Source organism: Peromyscus eremicus, chromosome 4 (assembly GCF_949786415.1).
Source record: "Peromyscus eremicus chromosome 4, PerEre_H2_v1, whole genome shotgun sequence".
NCBI lineage: Eukaryota > Metazoa > Chordata > Mammalia > Rodentia > Cricetidae > Peromyscus > Peromyscus eremicus.
The window spans coordinates 127729133-127745568 of record NC_081419.1 but is presented as its reverse complement, the minus strand read 5'-3'; the positions used below and the strand labels follow the sequence as shown (position 1 = coordinate 127745568).

General features: G+C 54.3%; 2 protein-coding genes across 4 annotated transcripts; one reads left to right on the top strand and one right to left on the bottom strand.

The window, feature by feature from the left end:
- Positions 1-175: 175 nt before the first annotated feature.
- On the top strand, positions 176-14387 carry Necab3 (N-terminal EF-hand calcium binding protein 3). The gene is made up of 13 exons (XM_059258965.1): positions 176-277; positions 1937-1961; positions 3211-3319; positions 3969-3994; positions 4163-4260; positions 11878-12014; positions 12275-12393; positions 12555-12634; positions 12737-12790; positions 13166-13278; positions 13440-13517; positions 14156-14247; positions 14344-14387. Exons 1-13 carry the CDS (start codon positions 176-178, stop codon positions 14370-14372), a joined length of 1062 nt encoding a protein of 353 aa, XP_059114948.1. The 3' UTR covers positions 14373-14387.
- Actl10 (actin like 10) lies at positions 5622-10296 on the bottom strand. 3 transcript variants are annotated; one of them, XM_059261687.1, is made up of 3 exons: positions 10072-10293; positions 9771-9869; positions 5622-6257 (listed from the first exon to the last, which is right to left on the bottom strand). In XM_059261687.1, the coding sequence occupies exons 1-3, from the start codon at positions 10195-10197 to the stop codon at positions 5730-5732; spliced, it is 753 nt and encodes a 250-aa protein (XP_059117670.1). In that variant the 5' UTR covers positions 10198-10293; the 3' UTR covers positions 5622-5729. The 3 variants fall into 3 exon arrangements, with proteins under 3 accessions (XP_059117670.1, XP_059117671.1, XP_059117672.1); XM_059261689.1 differs by lacking the exon at positions 5622-6257 and adding an exon at positions 9126-9588 and having other exon boundaries at positions 10072-10291; XM_059261688.1 differs by lacking the exon at positions 9771-9869 and having other exon boundaries at positions 10072-10296.
- Positions 14388-16436: the final 2049 nt, after the last annotated feature.

Genomic DNA, 16436 nt, shown 5'->3' with positions numbered 1-16436 from the left:
CCAGTAACCCCTGGGATGGCTCCTTACCCCACCCCTTTTGGAAGCCTCTTCCAGGCAGGGAAACCGAGGCCAGGTGGGGGCGGGGCCATGCTTGGGCCAATGGGCGCGCGCCCCGCCCCCAGCCAGCCTAGGCGGCCTGGGAACCGCAACCCGCAGCCTTGCGAGCCTCCGAGCCATGGCGTGCGCTGGGTTGCTCGCTGTGTGCTTGCTCCGGCCACCCGCGCCCCAGCCGCCACGACACCCTGCGCCCGCCGCGGGACACGCGCTTTTCCAGGATGTGAGTAGGGCTCCGGTGGGCGGGTGCAGGGCTCCCCAAGTCTCCGTCCTCCGTGTCTCTGCCTCTCCCTCCACCTCTGTTTGGTTCTGCTTCAGTCTCTCTCCCAGATTATCTGTGACCCTGCTATTCTCATCCCCCTGCCTTTGTGTTCCTCATACTGTCTGCCGCTCCGTGTCTCTCCTTGTCTCCACAATAGTGTTACTGTCCTCCACCCCAAATGTGTCCAGTGGGGCTAGGGGCTGTCAACACACAGCAGACATCACTGACCTGCTCCATTGCAGCCCCTGCTGGGCTGATGGGCCATGGGAACCTCTGGACCTAGAAGGAGCTATGTCCTGCCCCAGAAGCCTCAGGCCTGACCCCGAGGGTGGCAGAGTCCTACAGTTGGTAAGGGACTCCTCTCATGGGCAGCAGGTGGCAGCGTTGAAGCCCCCTTGTATGGCTAGAGCATCCTGACCTGACTCAGCCACCGCTCTGAGCCCCCCACCCCACCTTTTTTTTTTTTTTTAAACCTTTTACTGATGTGCTCAGCCAATCCTGACCCTCTCCTGCCCCTACGCCAGAGGTCCTTGCCAAGGGGAGAGGTTGTGCCCCCTCCCCAATGCCCTAGTGACTCAGCACCTTGACCACGGTTCTTCAGGCTTGAGGAGACATGTTCCAGGTCACAGATGGAGTCAGGGGGCACAGTAGGATGTGGATGAAAGTGTCTTTATTCCAAGTTTAGCTCTCCTGTCCCACCCCCATTCCAGTTATCCCAGCCAGGCCATACTGAGCTGCTGTGTGATCCCAATCTGGTAGCAGGCCGTCTCTGAGTCAGCCTAAGGGTTACATTAGTTGTCTAGACCAGTGACTCTGAGGGACTTGGGTGGAGAGTTCAGCAGCCAGGCCCCTGGCCTGTGGGGGTTCTGCCCAGGCCTTGAACTTGATGGTCTTGCTTGGCTGCTTTGGAGAACTGGATCCTAGAAGGGGCAGGAACTTGAGTGTGCTACAATGCCTACTTCATCACTGCCTCTACGAACAAAATCTGCTGACCCTTGCCGCCCTCCCTGCCCCTCATACAAACGTGCATGCCCAGATGCCCAGTCTTTATGATGAGATGGCCTCTTCCTGAGCTTTGAAAGGGTTAAACTCAGGCTACTCCCTCACTACTAGTGGGAAAACCAAAGCACCCACAGAGGGGTAGCCACTGCCTGCCAGCCTTCAACAGGCACAAGGGAAGCGCCTGTTTAGTGAGGGTGGATGGAAAAGGGAGTGAACTATGGGAAGACACACAGAATGAGTCGGGGTTCGGGTCTGATGAGGCTTCCATGGCTCCTCAGGATGGAAATTGGTCCATCTGTCCAGGCTTCCTCAAGCTGGGACCATGCCAAAGGCTGATACATCAGAGCAAACTCAGGCTAGACTCCAGCTGTGGGATAGAGAGCTGTCCAGGAGCACCCACCCACCGTGAAGCCGTCTCAGCAGGAGGGAGCCAGCCTTAGACTTACTGTGCCAGCTTCCTGTGCTACCTTGCTGGAGACTCCTGCAGGACTGCCCTAAGCAGGAGGAAGGCCATGCAGGGGAGCTGGCTGGCCAGCTGGGGCCCCATTGACCTGGGAGGGGGACTTCTACCTCTCTGGCTCCACTCACAACACCCACTCATTTCCCTTTGTCCCCTAGGTTTTTCGCAGAGCAGACAAGAATGGTGAGTGCGGCTTCTTCCCCTTGGGTCCCACACCGTGTGTGTGTGGGGGGGGGTGAGGCAGGGTAGCAGAGCTAGGGACTTGGAGGTACAGCCGAGAGCGAAGTCTTGAGACCCCCAAATGGGAGGTCAAACAAGGGACACTGCCTGCACAGATGGTGTGCAGAATAGGGAGCAGGGAACGTGGTTTGACCTGAGCCTAGAGGTGCGGGCTTATATTAAGCAGTACTTTACTCAGTGATGGGTGCTTGCACAAGACCTTGTGATGTCCTTACAACAGCTTGCTAGGTGGGAATTCCTCATCCCACCTCACAGGCAAAGGAAGAGAGGCTCAGAGAAGAGCGTCAGTTGTCTAAGCCTTTTTTTTTCTTTTTGGTTTTTCGAGACAGGGTTTCTCTGTGTAGCTTTGCGCCTTTCCTGGATCTCGCTCTGTAGACCAGGCTGGCCTCAAACTTGCAGAGATCTGCCTGCCTCTGCCTCCCGAGTGCTGGGATTAAAGGCGTGTGCCACCATCGCCCAGCCTTTAATTGGTGGGTCTGGGATACAGATCTGTGTGATACATCACCCTAGGCTCCCTGGAGTAGGTGGTGGGGTACCCATTCAACCTCCACTTTTCTTCTCCTCCCTGGGACTACAGACTCGTGTCTCAGCCTCCTTGTGTCCCCACATGTTTGTCCTTTTATGAGCCTCCAGAGTGGTGGGGACCATTGATTTTAAGACACATGCTCTCAGTGCATTCTGTGGCAGAGACTCCGGCCCTCCCCATCTTTGCTTATCACTCAGACCAAATCCCATCATCTTTAACCATCTTGTTCCTCTGCTCTCTGCTTACATGCTCCCTATGACGGGAAGCTCATTCTCATCCGAGCCAGTCTGCTGCTTTGTAGAGTCCCACTGTTAGAGGGCTTCACCTGTTTCCCTGTGACCTGGGGTACGGCTAGTCTATGGGACCAGGGGCTATGTCCCTAAATCCCAAGCCATGCTTTTGTGTGTCCCAGCTGCTCACTCATATTTCCATTTGGCTGATATTGAGTCAAATGCATCCTGTACAAGGTGGGCCTTGTTTCCTTCAGCATATACTTTTGGGGACTCTTGTCCTTTTGTCCAAAATGGTTAGGACCACCACTAAGGTCAGAACCCTACCTGGCTGAGTGATCGTGAATGCTGTCAGGCCTTTGGGGAGCCTGGTTCTGGGGACAGGATGCAGCCAGGACTCAAGGACACCAACTCCATGCCTTGTCTCTCTCCCCAGATGATGGTAAGCTCTCATTTGAAGAATTCCAGAATTACTTTGCTGATGGGGTTCTCAGCTCAGCGGAGCTGCGGGAACTGTTCAGTGGCATCGATGGGCATCTCACCGAGTGAGTACAATAGAGGGGCGGCTTGCTGTGCAGTGCCTGGCCAGGTCGTCCCAACCCGCTGTGTTCCCTGCTGTCATGGCTCTTTCTGGAGGCCAGGGGGTGGGGAAAGACGCCAGGGCCCAGTGCCAACTTTATCCACCCACCTACACCTTCTTCAGCTCCAGCCTTGTTGCTACACTGCTTCCAGCTGGGACCCCAGAATAACCAGGCTTGAGTCACCACCCGTGATCAGCCCTTCCATTCCCATGCAGAGGATGTCTGAGGACAGCTGGGTTCTGCCTGCCTCCTCCTGTGGATGCAGGTGCAGGAATACACATCTTCCCACGTGTCCATAGACACACACATCTGGTTCAAGTGTACACTCTCCTTCCCTGCTTCTTTGCCTGGGGACACACACACCATGAACATGCACAGCTGCTCCTTTCCCCTTCCTTTCCCCTCCCCTCCCTTCTCCTTAGTGTATATATCCCAGACTAGATCAGCACTCAAGGCTTCAAAGGCCTGGCCCTTTGAAGTGCCTCTGCCCCCTCCCCCACCAAACAGATACCATGTCAGGCTGAGTAAAAGGGACAGGGACACTGGCATCTATATTCAGTTCACCAGGCGCAGGTTCTAAGAGTCTGAAGGATGTTTTCTCTTTCCCTCACAGCAATTTAGAAACAGAGAAACTGTGTGGTGAGTAGGCCTATGCTGGCCCTTGTGTCCCAGCCCCTGGGCAGGTGGGTGTGGTAAGGGATGCTTTATGGGCTAGTTTCATGGGACAGGAAGGCTGGGGCAGCTGAAGAATTCCAGGCTGGAGAGATGGTGTGGGTTGGATCCCTCGAGCACCTTTTCTGCCTACAGACTATTTCTCCAAACACCTGGGTGTCTATCGGCCTGTGCTGGCTGCACTGGAGTCCCTGAACCGTGCGGTGCTCACTGCTATGGACACAACAAAGCTGGTAAGTCCCGGGGAGGGCCTATGGGGAACCTGAAATGATGGTTCGGTGTGACTCTTTCCTGCTGTGGCTCGGGGCTGTGGAAATGGAGCCTGGGTTCAGATTCTGGTCTTCCCACTTAATGACTACCCTTTACTCCCTGATCTGCAGTTTCCTCATCTATAAGCCAGAGGTGATAATGAACAGTTAGTGGGTCATGGTGGCTCACACCTGTAATCTAATACTCAGGAGACAGCGGCTGTCAGTTTCAGGCCAGCCTGGCTAGAGTGAGACCCTGTTGGGGGAGGAAGAGGCAGAGATCTAGTGTTTTGTTCTTCGCTCTGTTCCCAGTACCCAAAACAATTCAGCCAACATAGCAGGTTTTTGTTGGCCTGATGTAATTGCTGGGAGCTCTCAAGCCAAGATCTAGCAGGCATGGGCTAGGACATAGATGAGTGCATACATGTCCACAGGTGCATGGAGCCTATGAGGCAGGGCCTAACCTCAGGACATGTTAGAAGGCAGGTGTGTGTATATATATATATATATATATATATATATATATATATATATATATATATATATATGCCTACCAGTTTGTTGGCCTGTATTATAACCTGTGTAAACAATTATTGACAGCCAGGGCTCCAGACCCTTAGTGACCAAAACCAAAACAAACCAAACCCCCCTCCCCCAAAAAAACCCTTCCTTTATGTGTTAAGAACTGTCTCTGCCAGGATTAGGTATTAGCTTATACTTTCTTTTTGGAGATGGTTTCTCTGTGTAGCCCTGGCTGTCTTGGAACTTGCTCTGTAGACCAGGCTGGCCTTGAACTCACAGAGAACCACCCGCCTCTGCCTCCTGAGTGCTTGAGATTAAAGGCATGCGGCACCACTGCCTGGTAGTAGCTTACACTTTTAACCCCAACACTTGGAAGAGGCAGGAGAACTTGAGACTGAACCCAGCCTGGGCATATAGTTGAGATCCTGTCTCAAAAACTAGGGAGAACTGCTCCCCCTTCTGGGGGTGGTGTGAACAGGTCTGGGGCCTTACCTGACTCTCCGTTTTGTTTGTTTTTGTTTTTGTTTTGGTACATGAGGATAGACCCTAAGATCTCGCACATGCTAGTCACTGCCCTGTGACCCCACTTTCTACAGACAAGGGAAAACTGAGAGCTTCAAGGATCTCCTGAGCACACAGCCAGGGACAGGCTTCTCGTTTCCTCATGTAAGAGTTAGTTATTTCAAGTGTTGGTCTTTGAGCCTGGCCCTGCTGGACTGACCTTCTCTGAACTGGTGGTTTGGGTATGAAATGAAAGCAAAATGAGGGTCAGTGTTGGCCCCCAGAGGGCAAAGGGCAGCCCATCCACATATAACCCCGCCAGCTGCAAACACTTCAATCTGTTTATCCGATTCTCCATGTTAGGACAGCACTGCTGCCTCTGTTCCTGCAGTACCCCTGGTGGCACCATCCATTCTATTTCAGTAGAAAACTCAGTCGAACACTTCTCGCACCAGAAAAGGGCCACACTCCTCGTACATGGCTCGAGTCATCCAGCGGCACCGAAAGGAGTGCAAGGAGGCCATCATGGAACCTCCAGTCCATACAGCTGTGCCCCGCCCAGGCTGAGCCACCAGGCAGGGCTGCAAGGCGTGGTACCCGTGCCTCCGGCACTGTTCCTTTAGCTCCAGATTCATGCGCTCCACAAAGCCGGGGAAAAGGGTGGAGCCACCAGCCAGCACCACCGTACTGGCCAGCCGTGTCCGCAGCGTTGTGGGTATCTTCTGCAGTGCCTGGAAGGCCAGCGTGGGCAGTCCTGGCTCCGGGTGGCCTAGGAGACTTGGCTGGAAGAGGGGTTCAGGGCAGCGGAAGCGCTCGCTGCCGAGGTGCACGTAACAGCCATTGCCCAGGCAAAAACAGGCCCTCTGGTGGCGGGCAGGGTCACAGATATCACCCTGAAAATCCAGGGACACATAGCAGCAGCGTTTCTTGAGCTGTGTAACGGTCTTGCGGGGCAGAGCCTGCGGGGGAAGATCAGGAGATGCTGTCACCAGCAGGTCTCGAAAGTAGCGCGACAGGGTGCTGCCTGCCACATTCAGACGGAAGGTGGCATTGTGCCACGAGTGACCTGCGTAGACGGGTGTGGCGTGGCACACGCCTGCGCCCGCCTCCACAGCCAGCCCACTGAACGCTCCCGTAGAGCAGAGTGCCAGCAGTGCCGTGCTGGCCATGTGGCACGCGGGTACTGTAAGGGCCTCGAACAGCAGTTCAGCCACCTTCTCTCTGCCCTCGGGTGGTGCTGATGGTGAGTCGCTCACCAGCACAGGCCACTGCTCGGGGCGAACCTGCAGGCATCCCACCATTAGGCGCTCCCACAGTCCCTCCAGTGCGTCCCAGTCCACCACTACACCATGCTTGATGGGGTGTGCACGCGCCACACCGCCCGCCAGCTCGCAACCCGGTGCTCCGGGCAGCACAGGCCGGTCCCAACTTGGCATCAGACTCGAGCTCTTCAGCACAACACGCGGCTGGGTCTCCCCAGCGAAGCCCGCCTTGGTGAAGCCCGAGCCTTGGTCTACCACCACCGCAACGTGGTCCAATGAAGGCAGCCTGTGGGCGCGGCGGGTCCTGTGCACCGACGCCACCTTCTGGGCTCAGTGTGCCCCAAAGCCCTGAGGGCCTTCTGGGCAGATAACCGGCCCTCAGTTCTCAGCTCCGCCTCTGACTACGAGGCCCCGCCTCTTAGAGTGGCGGTTCCTTTTTGTGGCTCCACCCCAAAGCTGTGGCCCTCTTGGTTAGTACTTAATTCCTCCTTAGGGTCCCAGAGTCCCGGCTTCCTAGGAAGTCTCTTGGCAGGTCACCTAGCTTGGCTAGAGAGTTACCTGGCTGTGGAGGTAGGAAGGAATAGTTCGAGAAGAAAGGAACTTAGATTGGGGCTCATTATGACCTCAGTCTTGTAGTGCTCCCCACCCCCTTCCTCCTGCATGGGGCTGGTGGCTGCCATTTGGGAGCCCATAATAGGGGCCTGGCTGACCAGCACAGCCTGTTAATTCTTCCTCCCAAATGCTTGGAGTATCTGTGTACTCCAGCCACATGCGCAGCCCTTCTATCTCGGTTCTAAAGAGAAAGCTCTCAACCACACATCTACAGCTACAATGAGGACTTCCTTATGCTCAGTCCTGATAGCCACACAGGGGGTCTGGCCTGACCCCTTCAGTTCTGAAGCTCACACAACCTTCACAAGTCCAAATCCTTCTTTGGTTTTTGTTTTTTAAAGATTTATTTATTATGTATACAGTGTTCTGTCTACATGCCAGAAGAGGGCACCAGATCTCATTACAGATGGTTGTGAGCCACCATGTGGTTGCTAGGAATTGAACTCAGGACCTCTGGAAGAGCAGCCAGTGCTCTTAACCACTGAGCCATCTCTCCAGCCCCCCCAAATCCTTCTTTGTGGTGTTTCTTCCTCCAAAAGGTAGCAATGAGCCTCACCTCCTGAATAGACTATTTTCTTTAGGACCATTTACACATAGAAGACTCAGATGCACTTAAGCTAAAATAAGGATTACACAGATATTGGGTGTTTTTTGGATCAAAAGGACGAAATGGGTCTTAGGAAAAGAATCTAACCATAGGGTTGTGGTTAACTGGGAAGATCTCTTAAAGTTCCTAATTACAGTCCTGGGGAAGGGGATAATAGAACCACTTTGGATCAAGCGTGCATGTGCTGAGAACCCTGCAACAGGGCAATTACCTCTCAAGTAAATAGGTACGATGCTGTGCATAGGTCACACATTTTCCAGCATGATTCAAGTCTGTGGACAGTGACAGAAGTACATCCTTAAGTCCATGGCTTATGGGTCTAGTGGGCTGAGACCTCATCCTGCTTCCTCTGGCCCCGGGGGGAAGCATTCTGAGTTGGTCATCAGTGTGAGTCAGGAAAGTCGACTCAGTTTTTATTTTCTGAAGCAATCTGTTGTACTGAACTCAAGACCCTCCTACCCCATCCTCTTGAGTGCTAATATTACCCCAGCTGGCCTACAACTGGAGATGGTCACTTTAGAGTCCATTATGGAAGCTGGGTGAGGGATCCAGCCAGCAGCTGGCTTCTGCCCAGAGCATGCTGCTCCTCTCGGGAATGATGCAAGAGTAAGCCTGACACTGGAGACCACTGGTGCCATGTCAGTACGGGAAGAGCAGTGGGCAAGCACTGAGAGGTGCTCAGGGAGGGCAGGCTGGGGAGCTGGAGTGCACATCCCAATTTTAGCCTTGGGCTTTAGTGGGGATAGTGGAGAAACAGTGGGAACTATGAGCAGGGGGAATGAACTGCCTTAGACAGATTAGTGGTTTGGAAGAAGCTTCTGTCTACATGTGGGGTAGAGAATAGAACTGGGTACCTCAGGAGGAAAGTGCTTTGACTAAGAGAGCTTAAAATTTGAGGAGTTGAATGCTTGGGAGTTACTGATCACTGTCAGGCAGGAGAGAATGACCAGAGGCTCAAACCCCTCTTCTTGAGAGTCTTGCCATAGGCAGAATCTGAGGTTCCACACCACCATGGCTGACCAGCCTAGCTGGTCTTCCTGGTATGATGTCTGATAGCAGCCTGGGACCCTCCCTCCACCTAAGAGGGATTTTTGAACGTTGAGGACTCTCGGGAGACCTCAAGCCTTTGCTAGAAACAGGTTCTTCCAAGCGTAGCCAAGTATAGATTATTTAAGTTCACCTTGAGCCTGTAGATCTGGCATGAGCTGACCTTTGTGCTACAAAGATAAGTTAAAAGCAGCCCTAGCTCCAGGTCGTGGTGGTGGCTGTATTAAGTACCTACTCACCCGGGGCCTCAGCTTTGACCCTGGATCCGACGGCAGGGACAGAGGTGGCAGACGCCCAGGTTGCTATGGGCTCTTTATTGAGCAGAGCCCTGGCGCTGGGGGCCTCGCCAGGCACTCAGGGCCGCGGGCGAGGGCAGCGGCGCCGCTTGCGCGGCTGCTCCTCACGGGGGTCGCCTTCGCCGCAGGCTTCGCGGTGGGTCAGCAGATGCGCATACAGCGGCTGCCAGCCCTGCGGGGCCTTGGCCCCGCCCCCCCGCCCGCCTGCCCCACGACGCCCTTCCTCCTGCAGCCGCGCGTCCAGCTGCAGCAGCAGCACCAGGATCCTTTTCATCTCCCGCGCGCGCGCGCCTTCGCGCCTGTCCACGCCGTCGCCTGCCCCACGCAGCATGGGCGCCACCGCTGGGAAGCATGTCGGGGCGCCGAGCGCATCCTCAGCCGGCCGACCGGGCCGCACATACGGGCCCGCTGCTGCCTCGGCCAGCTGCTGCCGCTTATCCAGCGGGAAAAGCAGTACGATCTTGGTCTGGGGGTGGGCGGGTTTGAGGGGGAAGAACGCGCCCTGGAAGGGTCTTAAGCCACTCCCACGCCTCTGGAAGACCCAACCTCCCGAACCCCACGGTGCCTTCAGGGCCGTTCACCCCGCACCCCGGGACCCTGCCTCCTCGCAGGAACTCATCGTCCACCCTAGGCCGATCCACTGCGTACTTTCCCAGCCTTGATGCGGGTGTTCTCACCCACCCGGGCGGAGTCAGGGGCCTCTCGCCATTGAAAAAAGGGGAAAGTGACGTGTTGTGAAGCTGTGGGCTGGAGAGAGGAAGTAAAGGATATTCCATGTCTGTGGTCCCAGCGACACCTATGCCTGACCCATGGTTAAGAGAGCCCCACCTTCTGCTCTTGCTTCTGGGACCCTCCTCCTGTAAAGAGATTCTCTAACCCCTCTCATGCCCCTGGGTCTAAAGGCACAGACTCTAGCACCCACCATCCCTTGGGGCCTCCCCGTACTCACACTTGGCTTCTTCCGCTTGAGGTGGCTGAAGAACTGCTTGTGACGGGCCTTCTCCATGCCAGGCGGCCTGTCCTTGCTGGCCTGACTGGGTGCTTTGGTCCTCTTGTGGGAAATGCTGTTTCCCATGGTAGGACTGTTCACTAGAGGCCACTGCCCATGCTGCCTCGGCCCTGCCCTCTACCCAGGGGCCGGTTTGGCCCCGCCCCACCAAATGAACAGCATTGTGAGCTCACAAGTGACCTCACCACACCAAAGCTCTGCTCCCCGCTGGAACTCCCCCGAGAATCTGGCCTGTATTCACTGTCTATGACCTCTTCTGGTCTCAACTTCCCAGCTGCGTAGAGGGAAATTTCTGTGGCTTTAATTTGAATCCTGGCCTGCCACTAATTAGATGCTTAACCTTGGCTAAGGTTCAACCTCTCAAGGCCCCAGATAGCAAGTGGAGTCAACTATGGTTCCTACAAATTATGATGGTTAAATGAAATTCTTGGGATGAGTCTGGTATGGGGTGGGTGGTTCTGCCAAACCAGGTTTTTTGGTTGCAAAGCAGCAGAAAATTGATCAGTCCTCTTATACCTCCAAAGGGAAGTTACTGAAAAGATGTCATGGAAACAGAACCCACAGTCTTCATGACAGGCACCAGGCACTATTCTATCCCTTTTGTTTTAAGTTTGGTCCAGAAGGTACTATCTTGGTTGAGCCAAGGCAGGTGACAGGCAAGAAATGAAGCTCATGATAGATAGATGGTGCTGTGAGGCCTGGCTCTTCATGGCTCCCCAGGACTCCCATCTTAGGTTTCGGTGTGTGGTGAGGGTAAGGGCTTCTAAGGGCATCCTGACTGTCCAGGTATGTAGCTAGGCAGATTACTAACGATATGTTCCACAATAGTAGTGGCACTTTCAGATTGAGAGCTCTGACTGCGGGCACTAGGCTTAGCCCTATGTAGCAAGTACCTGAGGGGAACCTCAATTCAGTCTGGTGGGAGAAATGGATGCACAAGTGAAAGCAGCTGAGGAATGTGAGTATCCCAAGATGCAAGGTGAGCCTCCCTGTCTCTTGCCTTCAAGGAACTGAAGGGAGGCTGGCAGTGTGGACTGGGGTCAGTTCAGGCGTGTGTGTGTGTGTGTGTGTGTGTGTGTGTGTGTGTGTGTGTATGTGTGTGTTCAGTGACCTGGATGTCTTGAATATGTAGCGTCTAGCAAAATCCATGCAGTAAATGTTGGTTACATAGATTGGTGAATGGAATAATGAGAGAACAAACAAATGCATATGCAAATTGTGAGTTTGGGTCCAGAAGGTCAGAAAGAAGCCATATCACACATCATTTTGTACCAAGTGTAAAACTGGCCTTACTGCCCTGCACCTTCATCCTGACTGGCTGTGTCCAGGAGCATCACTGGCTGTGGCAAAGATGAGGATGAGTCTTAACAGAGAAGAGAAATTGAGATCCAGGAAAACCAGTGCGTGTACTGGTGGGCTGTGATCCTTATGAGTCAGCTTTCATAACTGCCAGGATTAAAAAAAAAAAACAAAAACCCAGTCCAGACCAGGAAAGGGGCCTTAGAAGCTGGGCACAGAGGTGCCCATCTTTAATTCTAGTACTGGGGAGGTGTAGGCAGGATGATCATGAATTCAGCCTGTGCTAAAAACTAAGACCCTGTCTCAAAACAAAACTAGAAAGAGAGTGATAGCCTTGTGCCTGCATACCCTGCATCTTTCACTTTCCCTGTTGCTCTGATGAGCAAGACACAGGCAGACAGCAAGGTAAGCTACTTCTTCAATCATACCTCTCTGCCCTGCCCACAGGAGTATGAACAGGCCTCCAAGGTGGACCAGTTTGTCACACGATTCCTGCTTCGAGAGACTGTGAATCAGCTCCAAGCCCTGCAGAGCTCCCTGGAGGGGGCATCAGACACCTTGGAGGCCCAGGCCCGTGGTCAGCGGTACGTGAGAGTGCTGTTGGCCTGCGGTTTGGTGTGTGAGTGCTTTTTGTTCCTGCATTCCAAACTCTGCAGTGTCATGGTCCACCCAGCCTTCTGGAGGCCACATTCTTGGACAGGGAGGCCATGAGCTGGTGGTTTAGGGGCTGGGCTTCAAAGACCTAGGAGACCTGTCTTGCCCCACCTAAGCTTGGTCCTGTGCTGAATCCCAGTCCTTGACCCTATGGGTCTGGGGATAAGCAGGCTGACCTTCTATTTTCTAGGTTGGATGAAGAAAATATGGAAGTGCAGAGTAGGTCCCGGAGCAGTCGGCGGGCAGGCCGCAGAGCCCTGAGGAGCATCAGCTGGTCACCAGCCTGGTCTCCTGGATCCTCTGATACAGGTGTGCTTGTGGCAGGGTAGGGTCTGGTTGCACAGAGTCCAGGGAAGATGTGGTATCACCTATTCTGCCAGGGCTTTGCTCAGCCACTGTTCCCAGTTCACCCTGAGAGGACTCCCAGCTTCAGGGGCCGCTGCCTGATGTCCTCCTGGTCCCCCTGTCAGGGTGGACTTCAGAGGCCGAGCAGCAGTGGCAGCTGCAGGTCAACCGTCTCCAGGAGCTCATAGACCAGCTTGAATGCAAGGTACGTGGCTGGCGGGCCAGTGCCCCTCAGAGAGGACTTCTGTGGTGCCTGCCCACACCAATACATGTTAGAGGCTCGGCCTATATTCTGTGTCCCTTGCAGGCACCCCGGCTGGAACCCCTGCGTGAAGAGGACCTTGCCAAGGGTCCTGACTCGGTGAGCTTGGGAAGGAGTACCCATGTAGAAGGGTAATGGCTCTCCACTCAGACCTGGCAGGCAGGTGCTGGGTTCTGGCTCTGGCTCTACGACCTTCGACCTTCTTAAGGTTTTCTGTTCTCTCCCCTGTATCCCTGAAAGTCAGGCCTGAGGTAGGGATGGAAGGTAGACGCACAGCGGGAGGTGGTACAGCACAGAGGGCTGTACCTCTCTCCTGGAGGATGGCTCTCCTGGAGGATGGAGTCAAAGACGCTGGGAGGTCTTGGTGGTTGTGGGGACCATCCCACAGGGGGCAGGCAGATCTGAACCATCTCAGAAGGGTGAGGCTATACTCCGAGGCCAGCTTACCGCAGTGACTAGCTGCTCTCTTGCCAGCACATCCTTGTGGCGCAGAGGCAGGTACAGGTGGCAGAGGATGCGCTGCAGGATTTCCATCGTGCCCTGTGCTGCTACATGAACTTCACAGGGGCCCAGAGCCACTGTCTGCAGTGAGTCCCTGACTAGCTAGTGGGGTGGTGGAGGTGGGCAGGAGTGAGCAGGGAGGGATGGGGGGCTGGGTATGCTGAGCAGGGCTCCCGTGAGACCCTTGGCAGGTAGGCAATGGGGGTCACAGTCCTGGTCCAGCCTGGCTCCCTCTTTGGCTCTGCAGTGTGTCTGCCCAAAGGATGCTAGACCATGCTGCCTTCACCCTGTATGAGTTCTGGCAGGATGAAGCGTCCTGGAGAAGGTGAGTGGTGGTTTAACATCTGACACTGAGAATGGGCTCCGGAGGGGTTCAAACCGGGTTCAAGTCCTATTTTCCTGCTCACTGGCTGTGCAACTTAAGATAACTTACCTAACACATCTGGGTCCCAGATGTGTAAAGAATGAATGCAAATTAGGTATTGAGTGCATGCCTGTTGTATCAACACTGAAGGTAGAGGCAAGAGAGCTCAGAGTTCAAGGCCAGCCTGGGCTACAAAGCAAATTCAGCAAAGCCCCGTCTCAAAACAAACAAACAAACAAACAAAAACAACAGATAGAATAACACAAATTGGCCATGGTGGCACAAACCTAAAATCCCAGCACTTGGAAGGCAGAGGCAGGAGGATCAATGATTTAAGGCCAGCCTGGACTATATAACAAGACCCTGTCTAACATAAACTCAGTGTATGCCCCCTGTGCTAGGTGCCTTCATTTAGTCCCTGCAGTAGTCTAGTGATGTAGGTACCTTGTTCCCATTTTACTGAGGGGGAAGACTGAGGGTAGAACCAGTAGAGGAAGGGTTGGTGTCTGAGTCCAGGCAACAGAACTAATCTTGGGTAACGCAGAGCACTGATCTAAGAGTAGAGGGCTGCAGCCTCTGTCTCTTCCATGGCCTTCCAGGCACCAGCAGTCGCCCTGCAGCAAGACCTTCCAGCGCACCCTCATCGATCACCTGCAGGCCCCAGACACCCTCACCACTGTGTTCTTCCCAGGTGCGCTGTACCCCTGTGCTCCAAACAGCCTTGGGGGCAGACCCAGGAGGGGCAGCCCCCCACATAACTCCTAACCCCCCAACCTCTCACCCACAGCCTCCTGGTGGATTATGAATAATAACTGAGTTGGGTCTGCTTAAGCTGGTGACTCTGCAGCCTATCACTCTAGAACCTTCTGCATTGGTCAACTCTGCACTAAGACCAAGGAGCCTGCCTATTCTCAGGCTAAGGGCCTGATCAGCTGGTAGAGGGTTTCAGCACAGGGATTAGGGTCTGGGCTGCTTGCTTATTTATTTCTTTTACTGTTTGTAGCTTCCAAGCACCTGGGCTTCTGTCTGACTCAGGAAGCCCAGATTCTGGTCCCCTTTTCCTCTGCCTTGCTGTATGACCCAGGCAGATCCCTTCCCTCTCTGGCTGCCTAGGGGTGTCCTGCTTTCTGCTTGCTGTTTTGGGGTTAGGTTTCTGTTCTTCCTCAACCAGTGGCAGAACCAGGGCTGATGCTCAGGGACCCCCTCAAACCCTGGAACCTTGACCCCTGAGGCTAGGCCAACTCAGTCCGTAGTGTTGAGTAGAAACCTGGGTGTCTATCACACTTCTGGGTCAGCCCTAGAATTTCTAGCATCAGTGGCTGTACCAGAGACCTCTGGAGGATCCTGGGTTGGTTTGCACGTCATCTGCATATCATTTGCATGCTCCCACCCCACCCACTCTCAGGGCATTATGAGAAGCCCCAAGAAGACCTTGCAGAGTAGCAATAATTTGGGCCTAGAGTTCCCTGTTGCCCCTGTTGCCTAGAGATCTCTGAACCCAAGTGTGGGACCCCAGCACAGAGGCAATAAAGTTGGTGGTCGCTTGTGGTGTTGCCTCTGTCTGTCTGTCTCTCTTCTCTCTTGGTCAGGCCAGGCTTTCCTGGCCACCTAAATGCGAAACTCAGGGAGGGAAGTTTCAGTTGGTTCCCAGCTAAAGCTGCCTCATGGGCAGAGGAAGCTCCATCATCACTCTCAGCTCAAGGCTACACCCCAGACCCTGCTTCCAGAGCCCTGCCTGGGAAAGATGAGTGAGAAGTCCAAGCTCAGCTCCACCCTACAGAGCCTTCTCGGTGTTCCTAAGAGCAGGCTGGATTCCTGAGTGGAATCTCATGCCAGAACCTGCCAAGCTGGCCTGTCCTCACCACTGTCTCCTAATAGCATATTCAGGAATCCTACCAGCCATAGCAAGGCAGGGGAACTCCGACAGGACAAGACTGAGAAGTAACTAACGGGACACCTTAAGTGATGCTCTACAGGAAGGAGCATGGTACCACAAGAGCACGGAATGGATGTCACCTTTCTCAGATGTGAGGATCCCAAGCTCTGAGAGGCAACTCCAGTTAACTAAGAGAAGCCAAACGAGGGATACTGAGACCAGGGGAAAGGCAGAAGCCTGGGGTACAGCTGAGGAGGCAGGGCCCTTACAGGAGCTTCACTGTGGAAGCTGCAGTAGGTTTGAAGCCAAGGCTGGTGGCCAGGGTCTTAATGCTGCTTTATCCATGTCCCTGACTGCCAGATCTTTGCTGGATGCTGGGGTGTGGCCAGAAAAGCATCCCTGCAGGCAAGAGTGCAGATCTGGCCTCCAGGCAGCGTCTTTTCTGTGGTTCTCCCTAGTGGCCTCAGCAGAGGCCTGGATGCCTTGGGGCTAGCACCCGAACCCGGCAGGCTCCAGAATGTGCTACCGGTGTCTGTTCCACATGGGCCCTGGGCCTCCTTGGGGAGGTTTGTTACCCACACTGTGGTTTCAGTGTCTCCTTCGAGAGGGAACCAGCGTGTGAGGAATGATCCCTGCTCTCAGCCCCCCAAACCAACAGTAATAACAAACCCCCACAACTAAGGCATGAGCGGCAGCAGCATGCCTGCAGTGAACAAGCCTTGGGACCCACAGAACAACAAAGGAAAAACCCACAACACCAAACCCCATCACCGTCTGTGTGTTCTGTGCTGTGTGCTGTGTGCTGTGTGCATGTATTGGCCAGAGGACAACCTCGGGTGTGGTTCCTCAGGTTCTAGTTTAATATTTTTTAAAGACAATGTCTCAGTGATCTGGAACTTGCTGAGGCTTTGCTGGCTGGCCAATAAGCCCCAGCGATCCATCTGTCTCTACTTCCCTAGTACCGAAAGCTCAACCTCTCCTGGCTTTTTAAAAACCAACCTCAC